Consider the following 16,456-nt stretch of genomic DNA (forward strand, 5'->3'; position numbering starts at 1 on the left):
AATGGAATATTATTTTAAAAATTGAATAATGTAGACAATTATTTAACACTTTGAGCTATGGGTCACCTGTACTGGAAACTTAATGTTCATGAACCAAACGATATCAAGCATGGACGCTTTCCCAGGACGGTGTTTTCGCGGTGATCGAAAGTTGTGTTACACATGACAACCGTTCGTGTTGGCTGCATCACTAATAGCACACAGAACATCAGATACAGAAAAGAAGAACATTTTTTAAAGTTTAATCCCCAGAAATGGCAAATAACCAAATTAGTCAAAAAAAAGAAAAAGAAAAAACAAATATGTGCGAATTGAAATTTGTTCCTTAATGAGTGCCCCTATTCTGTTACTGAAACTATCTTCTTGTGATGCAAACAATTGTGATAACCCTCCAACAGATTCAAGTTCAAATAAACAGAAGAAAACATAAACCTACTTCATGTAATCAGCTTCAATTTAAAAGGAAGCCTATACCCATTCTGTTAATAAGGCTTCTCACCAACAACGATCAATGATGCCTAAAAAGAATCCAGTTTCAAAGAATATTCCTTGGAAAAAATAATAATAATCACTAAAACTTTGTGAGAATTAATGACAAAAAATTTTTTTCCCTAGTCTCAGGAAACTTCTTAAAATGTAACTTTTAGAACCAATTTACATATATACTTATCTGAAGAGAAATGATTAATGCTTAAATGTCTTGCTTATAAACATTTTAAATGGTTAATAACAATAGTAACACTAAAATAATCTTAAAAACTAAAAAAATGCCTACAACCTAAAAAAAATGAAAAAAAAAAGTACATCATTTGCCATGTAACTGCTGATTTTAATCAAATAACTTTTATTAAGATCACAACTTTCACACATTTTTATCTTAGCAAAAAAAAAATTCTGTAAAAGTTGACTAAGTGTAGATACATTTAGAACTAGTCATACTGTAGTTGGCTAAGCATTTCCGTTAAGAACTTGTCAAAAATGTTTTAAAATAGTGTACAAAATCATACTAAGCTGAAATATAATATTATGTAGTAAATTTTCCTGGTTGCAGTGGTAAAAATCCTATTTAAAACAACCATGTATAGAGATCAATCTCTGAACGTTATTATCTGAATATATCTCTAAACATGGATGGAATTCAAGATGAAACTTAAAACTTGCTTTAAATATTAATTATGTCTTATCTACAGGAACAGAATAAAAGGTACATTGTAGTAGCTTTAAGAACTCTGCAGCATCTAAATTTATATTACTTTGCCTAATTTCAAAAAGTTACTTTTATTATTTCAATGTAAATTCTGACAGAATAGATTGTTTAACATGCATAAAGATAAACAAAAGGTAGGTCTTACTGAAGACATTAAATAACAACCTATTTTTGTATGTGTTAGTTACTAAATACTTATTAACACATGTATTTTTGTACACCCACATTGATACTATACTATTTACACTGATATCACACTCACTTTATCTGTTACGTAGACTTTTTTAAAAAAAGGTTTATAAAATCTGAATATCCTTAATAAAACTGGGGTCCTGAGGTGAAAACTCTATGCTTCAGTACCCTAAAATTTATACACCTAAAAAAAAAAAAAAGATGATTTCCAAGTTTAATATTACTTGTCATAAGCCAAACTATCCATAAAAACAGTGTAGAAAAATTATACAAACAAAAAGGGGATTAAATGGGCCAAAAGTTGATCACTTAGTATTAGAAAGTCTCTTTTGGCTTCAATACCAGTAGTCTGTCAGATTATCATTGCCTTTCATGAGAGTAATCTAGAACTCTAAGCTCAATTAAACCTGTCTTATTCTATTAAAGGTATTTTAAGAAAAAGTTCCATTGCTCAATTTCCAAAATAAAATCCTATCAAATTTATCCTCTAAATAATATCAGAGTATATAAAAGTATTTAAACAATCAGATTTAGCATTTTCCCCAAACTATATTCCTTAGTAATGGAGAGAAAAATAGTATCTCTCATATTACTTGAGTCCTAACCTCGGAAGCTATTTAGAAACTGGTAACCTCTGAAGAATTTTCAACAAAAAATTCAAGCAAACAGAAAAACACGCACACAAATAAATAATCAATATTTTCTCAAATATCCTTTCCCCACATAGGCAACAAAGTCTTCATAAGACAAGGAAATAAAATGTATAATGAACAATCATAAAATGAAAGACCTTCCCCATACCAATGCACTGTAAGAAATTTGCTTATTTTCCTTGATGATTTTGTATGCCTAGAATTCTAGGGGGACGGATGAAAATTAAAAGCCATCCATTCATTTTTATGAGATAAAGTCTTGGAGTGGGGAGGGAAACTACAAAAATGTTACACTAAGATCAAGAAGTGTTCCTAAGATCCTTATAAGTGTTTTAATGTTAAGTATAAAATGTACCTGATCAATCTATAAACACCAATTAAGACTCACACTAGCTTCTCAACACTATATTTTAATTTACTGCATGAAAAATTTATTCTGTCTTAAGGTTGAGCTGTGTTAATTATCTCCCAATATAATTTGCAACACGTTATGAACCTTAATGGAATACCATTTACAAAGAACTGGAAAACCAGCTCACAAGTTAAAGTGAGAGAGATTTAACAAAACAAAAACAAAAACAAAAAAAAAAGGGACAAAATAAAGAAAAAGAAATGAAATTAAAGTAAAACAATAAAAAACAGAGACAGGGCGTCCATCTTCTGCGGTTCAGACTCCGATCTCATTTCCCCAATGAAGGTTTCACTTGACGGCAGGTTTAGTGGCATGGCAAACAATGCCTAACTCAGGCAAGTGTAACAGGTCTGCCTTGGCCAGTCTAGTCATCTAATAATGCACAAATATCACATAGAGAAAACATACAAAACCAAATTAATAGTCAAAATCCATCTACCAGAAAATGTGGACATAAAGTTATGACTGATGATTAGGCTGACACCTTTGTTAATGTTTGACCTTATCTTTCGTAAGTGTTAACATTTATAAAAAGAAATCTGAAATGCACGCAACAACAAAAAGAGATCATATTTAGACAAGTATAATGAAAGTATATTTTATTTTGAAATGGCATGTTTTATTAACAATAGTTAATGCTTAGTAAGTATGTACCTGTTACACATCAAACATTACTTTTACAGATTAGGATTTCTCATGTCACTGTCTGAACTAAAAAAACAGCAAATTAAAAAACTTTAAAAAAAAAATTTTCTATGATTCCTCTCATTTACATCATGACTATTTCTAGGACATCAAGGAAAGAATGCACTCGGTGATGTGCAGAGCAGACTGCTCGCCACACCACAGCACATCTATTCTTAATAGAACTTCCTCCACTGTAATGCTTTCCTTGGGTTTATTTCAAACCCACTATGCTATCTTTTTTAGTACAATAATGCATTATTTCTTTCCTGGCAGTGCATGATCAGACTTTTAGCAGCTCAATATGAAATTCTTCAGGTTCCATAAATTCATCTCTGTTGTATTTAATATAACTAATGAAAAATGGTATCTAAAGGTTTTTCTAATATGTTCCGAAATATTTACTTACACATAACTAAATTACTATGAAAGTATGCTTAAATTTTCATGTGTGAAATAGCAAAGCTTTGTCTCTAAATGGTAATATTAAAAATACTTAGAAATTATAAAAAAAAAAAACTGTGCATTTATTCATCTCTATGAAGTAAAACAAACAATAAAAGGGATATCTACATGCCCATAACCTTGACCATTTACGACAAGTCAGGGCTTATCTGATACATGAAACATTCTATGGAAATATAGCCAGGTTCCAACAAAGCAACACTGCTAAAAAATTCTATCCAATTCAATGGGATCTGATATAATAAAAGACCCTGTGCTGTTGGTGGTTTAATTTTCAGTTATTATATTCCAGTTTAGTAAACTTTCTACTTGATTTTTCTTTTAATGAGGTTTCTTGGTATGAAATTTCAATATAAACTATATAGTATTAAACCATTAATCAGCTTCATTCCTAATTCATTTTCCAATTTGGGGCTCACTGTACTTCTACAGAACTCCAGATAAAGACATATATAAATAAATAATTAACTTTAATCAATTTTTATTTCCCTTACACCCAAACATGATGAAGACCCTTTCAAATTTATCTGAAAAAAAGCCAGAATGTCCTATTCTGGAACTTCAAAAATACCAGCCTGGTACTCACTGTATTTGACTAAAATGTTTTTGACTTTCCAGAACAGACATTCTGAAATAGGAATAAAACCCTGAAAATGCAGCAAACTGCTTATATACATTAAATTGTTTTAATATTAACCTGGTTACTATAAGAGGTGTTAAAATTACACATGAAAGCCCATTAAATTGTGTCTTGGAAACTTTAATGTTGTAAAATATGTTATCATCATCCACCAGGAATTATCTACTTGTAAGGGCATTTAAATTTATAATAACCCAATTCTAAAATCCATGTACACATGCCATAGTGCTCAAGTTAATTATACACCAAAATTCAACGTAGTCTATTATATATGAATGGTTCTGTAAAAAAGTAAGTTACTTAAAAATATTAGTAATAATTAGCTTTTAAAGCAGTCATAAAAATTTAACAAATACATGTAAGACCCTTGGGTCCTATTCCTATTATTTCCTTGACGGATGCTTTGAAAAAATGCTTACCATGATTTTTTCTTCAATTACCCTCCAAAAAGAACCAATTTAAACAAGTAAATTCCAGTTGCATAGCACACTATACACTGAAGATGAAACAATCATCTCACAGTAAAAATAAAGTTATCTTAAAAGAATACTTGAAGATACTAATTAAGAATATTTTTCCTATAAAGATCACTTAACCTCAATTGTGCAAAATGTATACATTTCTTATTTGTAATATTATTAGTACTGTATACACAGGTAGATGTTTACTTTGTACATTTAAAGTCCAAAAAATTTCCCATACCCATTTCTATTTTTTAAATATAAAAAGCTCTCTTCACAATCTGTAAATTTCCTAAAGAAAACTAAAGCAAACAAGAAGCCAAATACTTTATGCAGTTGTAAAATCTTAAACATACATGTGTAATAAATTAACCGCTTTAATTTACCATTAGGTAAAAATTCTTTTCTTCTCCAAATTTCATTCTTGCTTTCTCACACACACACACATCAGAGTACTGTCTGCTTGCTAATTTGTAGGAAGCCAAAAGGCTACAGAAACAGAACAGAAATTAAAATAATAGAAAAAAATGTGAGATACTAACCTTCTGCACAAGGAACAACTATCAGAGCTCTGTCAATAAAAACCGTGTTAGTTAGATGCTGGGCCACACCAACACTTGATGGGTCACGAAACTTAACATAACATACTTTGGAGGAAAAAGCAAGAGGAGCGTTGCTGCAAGATAAAAACAAAAACAATTGGACTAATAAATATTTGCTTAGTTTTGTCATTTTCACTTAAAATCTTTCTTACATGTTTTCGTACTCTTACCTAATCAAGACTTGGGAAATTTTTGTTGCAAGTGATCATTAAAACACTAAATGGTGGTATGTCTCACCAGAAAGAGGCAATCTAGGCAGATCTATAGCCTTATATATAAAACTTAAAACTCAATCAGTCCTGAATCTCAGTGAAATGTAAAATCAATTGATGCAATCCAAAAATGTTCAACCACTGTGTCATCCTAAATAGGCAAAAATCCCTTTATGAAAGGCTCCACTTCTTAAAAATTCAAATTTTCTAACCATCCCAACCCTTTTTAAATGTGATTCCCCAGCATTTGCATCACTAAAAACATGGTTGGGGTGTATAGCTCAGTGGTAGAGAACTTGCCAAGTGCAAGTCCCTGGGTTCATCCTCAACACAAAAAGAAAAAGTCATTAAAACTTGATGGTAGTCTTAGAAACAACCAGGTAATATGAAATTAAATTAAGGTTTTTATGTATATACCAGCTAGTTTCAGGATAGATGGCAATGTGATTTTCTAGACCTCCCCCCAAAAAAATTATAAACAAAATTTTACACATTTTGCTGTTATAGTAAATAGCGTAGACTCTAATTCACTGATTCAATTCCATCTAGGGCAGACCTATAGTAAAAAGGAACCAGACACAGCACAAATAAAAGGAATTTTTCCATATATGAATCTATCTTGTTAGATTCTAAAAGTTACTACCCTTGTGGACATTTTGTCAACATATCCATAATTATTTTTCATCAAAATCTACAATTGTCTGTAGCAGGAAAAAAGTACCTAAATATATACCTAATCTATAATATAAATACACACTCATTTGAAAGCTTTTTACACTAAAAAGAAAAGATATCATGTGAAAAACATCATTTATAACTGGAATAATAACAGTAATTTACTGTGGGTTACTAAACAGTTCTAATAAGTTAGCCACATCTCTGAACTAGAAAATGGCAAAGTCAAGATTTAAAGTCTAATCACGTAAATCCAAATCTCATGAAATCTTAATCATTCAACCAATCAAGAATTTTAAAATTCTGGGGATCTAAAGGTATAGCTCAGTGGCAGAGTCAGAACATACCCAGCATGCACAAGGCCCTGGTTTCAATCCCCAGTATACATCTCCCCACAAAAACACCCCATCATTTTCAGTTACTATTTAGTCATTCCACAAATACTAGTCATTTTAAAATTCAAAAATCTTTCTCTGTAATCCCTCACAAAAAGCAACAAATCCATCTTTAAACAATGTAGAATAACCACATTAATAACGGTTAAATTTACATACATGCTATTAAGCCAAACAGATAAAACGTATTTGCATTTAAAACTATATTTATCATTAACATACTGCTAAGGCTAATTTAGTTTAAAAAAAAAAAAAAAACTACCTCTTTTCTAATCAACTCAATTTATTTCCTCTGCCCAAGATCATCCAAATCCAGGATTCATACCAATCCTCACCAAAAATCCCCCTTTACCCACTATCTTAGTCAAAGCATTTCATATATTGCCTTAGAGGTAAATATGTCCATATTCATGCTTACCCACCATGTTTATGTTACCAAATCTCCAATTTAAGCTTCTTCTGAGCTCTAGACACCCAGATCCAAGGGCTGACAATACATTTTCATCCACCCCTAAGTCATTAAATCCAAATACATTACCCATTCTCTTTTTCTTACAAAGCCTGCCCTGTGTCTGTATTTCATATCTCAATTAAAAATGTCTTCACATTTCTTCCCAAGTCTGTAATTTGGAAGTCACAGTTATTAGTGCTATTTACCAAATATTTCCAAAGCTCCCTCTGAGTATGTGGTAAATTCCATTTCTCTATTCCTTGAACAAAGGTGTGGCCCTGTAACTTGTTTTGATCAATTAAACATGAGCAGAACTAATGTTGTCTAACTTGTAAAAGTTTTAAAAGAGCCAACCACTGGTTGTCTCTTTTTCTCTGACACAGTGACTAGTTATGTTCAAGAGATGGATGGAGGGTGGATTCATCAGCTTCATCCCACAATGCCACCAATGAGTACAATTTCAACCCCACCAATTTAGCATAAGAAATAATCTGAGATTTGGTTTGTTTCTAAAACCCTGCCTATCCTGACTGACAAATTGCCCTTGATCTTCATCTTCTCATCCAATAAATTCTGCTGAGTCTACCTCCCAACTATTGTCACATTAATTCTTTCATAATTCTCATTACCAAGCCTTAATTCAGCACTTGTCACCTAAATTACTATAATGGTTCCTAACCAACCACACTGCATCCAATTTCAATCCCTTATTGCTGTTTTTCCACAAAAACAGACCCTTCTATACCCTAAATTGCATTGTGTCACTCCACAGATTACATTTCCTCAAAGGCACCCTTCTGTTCTCACTTCATCATCTAAGTATATCCAAAACTCCAGGCACAGAAATACCTGTGGTTCTAAGAAAACATCCTAAACATCTGGGTCTTTGTACCTGCTGTTGCATCAACTATAATGTCCCAACTTGGCTCAAGTGTCATGTCTTCTGGTAAGTCATCTTAAAATACCTCCTGTCTGTGCTATCAATGCAGCTTCAGCACAGACACCATCACAATTTCCTTATTTGAAAACCCTTAGAAGAGCCTATTGGCTTATCTAGCCACAACTGATCAAAACCATCACAAAAGCCCATTTCACTTGCTGACCAACAACCTATAATTTGGGTAGTCAGGCTTGACTAAATGAACTTGAAACACTTAGATCTTTCTGTTAGGCTGAAAAGTGACAGCCAGATGATGAAGGAATACAGAATAGATCTGCAAAGAAACTGAGTAGATATACAGAAACATACCTGTCAATAAAGCCTCTTCAGAGAAAGAGGCAATCACCTTGATTGTTGAACTACCTTTCTGGTTCCCAGGCCCTTTTCCCAAGAGGCCTCTCTGTTTTATAGTCATTATCAACTCTCTTGTCTGTTCTTAAGGTAGATTGTTGGGTAACACTGTTTCTGTCCTTTGCAACCAAAAAATAAAATCTATGATTACAATGACCTACTAAAAATACCCTAGCAATTGCAACAGGAATACTCTTTTAGTTCTGAAATCTTCACAAACCTGACAAACCATCACTTTAATTTCATTACCTAAACTGAAAGACTTTTTGTGAAAGAATGAAAACCAAATTACCATCATTGAAAATTAAAAACACACTGCCAACTATCCCTAGTTGAAACCCACTTCATTTTAAATATCCAAAGAAACAGAAAATCTGGGACTGATTTGCACAACTACTACATGTGAAGACATGACACCAAGATCTGAGAAACCTAGGAATTGGTTAAAAATATTTTGTCTATTTTGTTCTAAAAACCATTATTAAGCATGAAAGTGAGGTATGGTTGCGTTGCAGCTTTAAGCATTTTCTTAATCTTCACCTCCAGCTACCTCTTTGAAATACAGTAAAGCCCAACTTACATTGTTTTGTAAAAATGTAAATACCTGAGATTTTCAAGAGAGGCAGTAACACTTTATTTTAAATATAATACTAATATATGATGGTGGCAAGCCTCCACAGAGATGACAAATCTCAGCAAGCAAATGTGTATGTATTTATAAATCAGCATGTTTCCAAACCTTGTATTTAGATCTTTCTCTCTAATGTATCTAAAACCAATAAATTCACTTTTTCTTTTTTCTGTGCTGGGCAATCAAGCCCAGGGCCTCATAACGTGCTAGACAAGCACCCTACCATTGAGCCACATCTCCAGTCCCTAGAAATACTTAAACAGGATTGTCATTTTTAATTTTGACAGTTTTAATTATAAAAGCAGGTTACATAATTCAACTAGTCTAAACATAAGACTCCACGGGAAGTAGCAATACCCAAAATTAGTAGAGCTTGATTTGAACATTAGTTTTCTCTTCTTTCATTCAACATGATGATGGCACATTTTCAAAAGCCAAGATTGTATATATCCTACATTTTACATCAATGTACCCTGGACATTAGTATCATCCTTTAGATAAAATATAAAAAAGAATATAATAAACATGGGCAAAATCGAGTTTTATGTATGGAAATATTAATTGATGCATCATTTTATCATAGGGCTTCTCCACAGGGCTCCAATGATACTTTACACAGCACAATTTCTCCTTATAGAAGGCTTTCTTGTGAACTACTAACACTGCCAGTAAGACCACTAATAATCACTGCTGACAATCAAAAACACCACTAAATGATGCAGCTAAAATATACCAATATATTTCATGATAGAATTTCCAAACACATATCAGTCTTTAAAAATTACTATAAACAAAGTATGGGGATATGAAAAATGCTATTACAGCTGAAATGAAAAAAGTTTATAGAACTGTATCAATCCTTTGATAATACATTATAATAAACACATTAAAAAACTGGAGGGTAATATATGCAAATGGAGGGGTTGTAATGGATGGTAGGATCACAGGTATTGTTTCTTTTTCTATATTTTCAACAAAATAATTATACTGATAATATTAATTTTTTAACTAAATAAGCTTAAATAAGTAGTTGATAGATTTTACCTTTCATTCTTGGAACTTTTGAAGACCAGAGAAGTGAAGGAAACCAGCAAGCAAAAAAACAACACAGGTAAAATCTCCAGTGTCAGAAATCAGAACAGGATTACCCTTTGGGGGTTAGTCACTTGAAGAAGGGCACAGGGGACCTGCTAGGGGCTTACACTCCTGATTGTATGCTAGTTACCTGGGCATGTTTACTCTGTGACACTTTATCAAGCTGTACAATCACAATCTGTTCATTTTTCTGTCTGCACATTACAACTCAATAAAAAGTTTGCTGAAAAAACAAAAATGCCTTACGTGTATAAATAGTTTTAATAAGCTATGAGATTCACTTACTGTGCAAAAATTAAAATAGTAACTGGATATTTAACCACCTGACAGCACACAAAAAATGACAAGTTACAAATAAAAGTAATATTTATAATAAACTTATAAAAATTTCATTATTTAAACATTTAAATGAAATTGAATCACTGGCTTATGCCAAAAGAACTAAATTTTAAAATCCAAGTTTTCATTTTAGCAACTAAAATCATACGTTTTATGTGTATGTATGGTGCTGTGGACTGAAACAACAACTATACACATAATACACAAGCAATCTACCACTGAGCTACGTCCCCAGTCCCATGAAATTTTAGTAAAAAAAACATTTTCACATACAACACAAAACCAAATTTATTTCCAATTTCAAAACAAACAAATGTCTACTCAGGTTCCAAAGACAAAATTTTAAAAATACTGTTTTTAGGATGGTACAAAACAATTCTGTATCTTCAATACAACTACTACTGCTGTACTTTTGTCCAGTCCAGGACAAATTTGCAAAAACATCTTTAATATAAAAACTAGGTAATAACTGCATGATGAAACAGAAAACCTGTTAATAAAGCGTGTCTCTACTATAACAAAACAAGAATGAGAAGAATGTGGGATCTTATATTGCACTTACAGAAAAACTAAGAAATCACTTGATTTAGATGTATTTTCTTGGCGTGAGTGGTTTATGTTCCTGGGATTGAACCTGGGGCACTCTACCACTAACTACATCCCCAGTACTTTTTATTTTTATTTGTTTATTAACTTATTTTGAGACAGAGTCTTACTAATTTGCCCAGGCTGGCTGAGAACTTGGGATATTTAACCACCTGACAGCACCAAAAAAAAAAAAAAAAAAAAGTTACAAATAAAAATAATGTTTATATAAACACAAAAATTTCATTATTTAAAAAATTAAAATGAAATTGAATCACTGGCTTATGCCAAAAGAACTAAATTTTAAAACCTGAGTTTTCAATAGGCCTGGCTTATGTGTATTATATTTATGCTACATTTTTACCAATAATTTGTGACATACTAACTCTATTGTAAAGCAACATCTTTGACTTTTAAACTCCAAGTAATGACATTCATTTTTTTTTTAAATGCCATTACTAGTATCAGATAATAACTGGAGTGTATTACCACTGTAACCCTGGATTCAATCATATAAATTGTATTAGGCTGGCCATGCTCTGTGATATATTTTCTCTACCTATGAGAGATACCACAAGGTTAACTCCCAGGGTTTCATGTTTAGACTATTTTAATGACTGACTCCAATTCTTCCAGGATACAGCCTTTCTCCAAACACTTCTCAATTATGAAACACTGAGTGCTTAAGAGATGGCTCAAAGCATCTGCAAAAGTTAAATCATATATTCAAAGCTATACTGCCATAGCTAATCAATCAAAATTCATGTGTGTGCACATACACATTAGTCTAGTCAAAAATATATTACTTGAATGAAGAAACAACCTCTGTAAAATCAGATTATGGCCTGTTCCACAAGACAGAACGGAAATATAACAAAGTGTTAATGTCATGAAGGATTTTTTAAAAGGTGAGGGAAGAGCAGCCTGTTCTAGTAACTAAGTGCCATAGCTGGTCTCTGGTGATACACTAGATCAAAAAAGGAAGGGGGAAAAAGCAGTATTAGAACGGAAAATTTTTAATAATCAATTGTAGCAAAAAATTAGTAAGTACACTTGAAAGGAACATGGGACTTGACCGTATTATTTCAACTTTTCTGCATGCACGAAACATTTCAAAACAAAAAACAAAACGTATGCATCATTATGAAATAAGCCAAATTAAATGCAAATTCTTTAAAGGAAAGAAATCTTGGGCAATTACTTCCTCTTCCTTCAAAGGAGTTTGATATAACGAACAAAAACCTGTGGTTCTTAATAAGATCTACCTCTAAAAAGAGAAAAAAAAAATGTTCATGCATGCAAGAAGGTAAGGAGCCCGCAAACCCCGTACAACTTTCAAGTTTTCCGATTAGATAATATTGTAGAAGGAAAATTTACCCTTCAAATACACTACTTGGGAAGTGGCTGCGGCCTGTGAATGCGAGTCAAAATCCAGACTTTAAAAGTGTATATACAGTATAGATAATCCTCCACCGATTTACACGTTTTTGAAAAGTCTGAGACAGTGTAACCATCCAGCAGGAAATTTTAATCTATAACCAAAAGATCGAAAAGACACTATCTTTAATAACACGGCTGGGCTGAGTTAGATAAACCAAAAAGATGCTAAGTTTCTGAGTTCGCCTTTGGTAAAAAAAAAAAAAAAAAAAAAACAACCAGAATTTCGTCTTGTCATCAGCCACAGGCTTCTTAATCTGCACTAACAGCCTGGCACCAAGATCTAAAGAACTGGGCAGCTGCTCAGGCGCAGGCTCCTCGATTTTCATAGTGCAAAAACGTTATCAGGCGTTTGCCATGAGGGCTATTCCGGGCCCACCTGCGGCCATCTTAAATAGGGGAGAGAAAAAAAGGATGGGGCATTGAATTCAAAGACCAGGCAGATAACACAAGTTCCGGAGGCATGGGAAAGGAAACTACTGCAAATCCTTTGTAAGGGCTTGATACGGAGGCTAAGCCTCAAAACCTGACTAACACGGACAGCAGCAACGTGGGGCAGCGGGGCCCGGTGCCCTAATCAAATATGGGCACCAAGGTAAGCCCAGGCGATCACGTGACGGCGCCGCGCGCCCGCGCTCTCCCCCACGCCTAGGTTCCCGAGGTCTCTATGGCGCCGCGCCCCTCCCCCAGCCGAGCTCCTGCACTTACTCCGGGGGGTAGAGCCGCAGCTCCTCGATTTCTCCTAGGAAGGAAAAAAGCGTCCGCATCTGCTCGCTAGTCACCGCCGACGATAGATTCGTCACCTGAATTACCGCCGTAGGGGTAAGGCCGAAGCCTAAGCCCAAACCGAAGCCTGCGCCGCTGTTCATCCCGATCCCGCTGCCGCTGCCTTCCCGCTCCCCAACGTCTACGACGCGTCAGCGACGGAGCCGGGAAAGCTGAGGACGCGCGGCCGCGAGCGCGCTCCCGCTGGTGAATTCACGACGCCGGGCAGGTCTAGCCGACCATTTCACAACTCCCCTGCTCCCTGGGCTGCGCGCGCCAGCCGGAAGCGTCGCCCCGGCAACCCGGCGGGTCTCCGGAGACGGCGCCCTACGGCCCCTGGGGTCTCTGGAGCACTAGGTGCTGCTTTTCTCTCCGCCAGGATTTTGATTGGTGTTTGGGGGGCTTTTGTTTGCTTATTTTTTTCCCTAAAACTCGATCCAGTTCTGGTGCTCCTGTGGGCGTGGAAGACCCAGATCTTTCCAGTCTTTAGGTCGGACTGGGAAATCAAGCGGCCTGGCCTGCTGATGCCAACCCGGTATCATCGACAAATTCAGGCCCAAACTGCACCGCAGCATTCAGTACAGGAGACTACCGCCCCCCCGCGCCCCGCCCGTCAACTGTCTTAAGAAGACAGCCATCTAACTGTGAAAAATCTTGGAAATTTTCACAAAACGTGGAGTTTCCAATTGAATTAAGGAAGGAAGCAGTAAACCAGAGGTTCTGCGATGTTTTCATTCGTTCTGCAGATATTAGTATTTATTGTTATATGTTAGACTCTCTTAGACAAGGACACATAAGGGACACAGACGGTCCACTTAGAACTCGCAGCCTAATGGGAGACAAAAGTATGTGAGTCCAGAGCAGCTTTTCCCAAATTGCCGTTAGCCACAAAATCCTAAGGGTCTTGAGACCCTTGCAGTGGGTCCTCAAGGTCAAGACAATTTTCATACTAATACTGAGGTTTTGTTAACTTTTTTCACTATATTGACATTTGCACTGATGGTCTAAAAGCAATGGTAGACACCTTACCAGGAACCAAGACAATGTCACCAAAATGTACTAGTAGTTTATATGTTGTATTCTTCTCCATACACCCAGTCACACTACACGAAATTTTAAGATTTTTTTAAAATATTTCTTTTTAGTTGTAGATGGACACAATACCTTTATTTATTTTTTATTTTTTATGTGGTGCTGAGGATAGAACTCACACGTGCTAGGCAAGCACTCTACCAGTATACTACAAACCCTGGCTGGCCCCAAAATTTTTAAATATTTTCTCTTAAAGAATATTCTTGACAAAGGAGTAAAAAATAACTGATTTTATCAAACCTGCATTTTAGAATACAGGTCTTTTAAATAAGTGTGAAGAAATGAAAAGTACTTCTGCTATTTGCCCACGTAGGAATAATCTCCAATAAAAGCATTTATTTGAATTTTCGTATAAAGATACAAGTTTTACAGAACGTGTATCTGCCTCCTTGAGCTTAAAAGGTTGCCAGTACTTTACTGCTAAAATCACCAATCATAAGGGATGCCACTGTGGTGCATGCCTGTGATCCCAGTAATTTGGGAGGCTGAAGCAGGAGGATTATGAGTTCAAACCCAGCCTCAGCAACTTTTCGAGGCCCTGAGCAACTCAACAAGACACTGTGTCTAATAAAATTTTAAAGATAAGGCTGGGGTTGTGGCTCAGTGGTAGAGCGCTTGCTTAGAATGCGTGAGACACTGGGTTCGATGCTTGGCACCACATAAAAATGAAGGTATTGTGTTCACCTATAATTAAAAATGTATAAGAAGGGCTGGGGATGTGGTGTAGCGATTAAGTGGCCCTGGGTTCAATTCCTGGTACAAAAAAAGAAAAACTCACCAATGATATCAAAAAATATATCTTTTTGCATTATGTATACATAATGAAATATGTAAACATTTGGACATTCTGTACAGCTTAATAAACAACTAACCAATGTGTGCCTTTACCAAAAAAAGAAAAAAAGATTTTTGCATGTGCAAGATAAGACAGTGTACCAGAATATATAAAAGTTTGATTTATAAGATTTCAAACATTGCAATTATATTCTAAGAATCTACCACATATCAAGTTTGGTGTATCAAAGAATAGATTTATCCAAAAAGGGTGTGAACATAGTTTTTGTTTGTTTGTTTGTTTGTTTTTAACTCTTTATCTGTGTGAGGTCAGGTTCTTTTCATTTATTTCAAACAAGACATACCACCACAGATTTAATACACAGATACGCGAATCAAGCTTCTTCTAGTAAGCCAAATATTAAAGAGGTTTGAAAAATAAAGCAATGCCACTCTTCTCACAAACTTTCCTTGGAAAATATTTTGTCATAAAGATGCATCATTTAGCCAGTCATGGTGGCGCACACCTGTAATCCTAATGACTCGGGAGACTGACACAGGAAGATCACCAAGTTCTGGGCCAGCCTTAGCAACTTAAGGAGATCTTGTCTCAAATTTTTTTTCCATTTTTTAAAAATTTGTTTTAATTAGTTACACATGACAGTACAATGATCTTGACATATCATACATTTGAATCAGATGGGATATAATTTCTCATTTTTTTGAATGTACAGGTTGCACTGTCTCAAAATTTTAAAAAAGACTGGGGATGTATTTCAATGGTAAACTGCCCCTGGATTCAATTCCTCATGCCCCCGCCCCATAACTTTAATGCAAAGAGTTTTTTAAATATCAAATTTCCTAGGTTTAATTTTTAGTGTGGTAAATATGAATAGCTGTCCCATACATCAAAGTTGTTTAGGATTCCTAATAATTTCTTATAGTGTGTTATACTTTGGATGTGAAGTGTCCCCCAAAAGCTCACATTTGAGACAATTCAAGAAAGTTTGGAGAAGAAATGATTGGGTTATAGCTTTAGCCTGATCTGTGAGTTAATTCCTGATGGGATTAACTGAAGTGGAAGGGTGTGGCTGGAGGGGTGGGAACTTGGGTGTGGCTTTGGGTATATATTTGTACCTGAAGAGTAGAGTTTCTCTCTGCTTACTGATGTGAGCTGCTTCCCTCCACCACCCTCTCCCGCCATGACGTTCAGCTTCACCTCGAGCCCTGAGGAATGGAGTTGGCCTTCTAGGGACTAAGACCTCTGAAACTGTGAACCTTCAAATGAACTTTTCCTCCTTAGAGTTGTCCTGGTCAGATCCTTTAATCACAACAGTGCAATTACTGACTAAAACAGAGTGTAAAGGGGTCTTAAGACCAAAATGGCACAGGGGGAAT

General features: G+C 34.9%; 1 protein-coding gene across 7 annotated transcripts in view; it reads right to left on the bottom strand.

Annotated features, from left to right (window-relative positions):
* The window catches only part of Srek1 (splicing regulatory glutamic acid and lysine rich protein 1), a 34,773-nt gene extending 21,369 nt beyond the window's left edge, over positions 1-13,404 (bottom strand). For 2 of the 7 annotated variants that reach the window (XM_071612548.1, XM_071612546.1), the window contains exons 1-2: positions 13,136-13,402; positions 5,257-5,390 (exon numbers count right to left, since the gene is read on the bottom strand). In XM_071612548.1, coding sequence (XP_071468649.1) covers positions 5,257-5,390; positions 13,136-13,296 — 295 coding nt within the window. In that variant the 5' untranslated portion in view covers positions 13,297-13,402. The other 5 variants (XM_071612547.1, XM_027951623.2, XM_071612550.1 and 2 more) reach the window with 5 other exon arrangements.
* Positions 13,405-16,456: the final 3,052 nt, after the last annotated feature.

The sequence above is a fragment of the Marmota flaviventris genome, chromosome 5 (genome assembly GCF_047511675.1).
Source record: "Marmota flaviventris isolate mMarFla1 chromosome 5, mMarFla1.hap1, whole genome shotgun sequence".
NCBI lineage: Eukaryota > Metazoa > Chordata > Mammalia > Rodentia > Sciuridae > Marmota > Marmota flaviventris.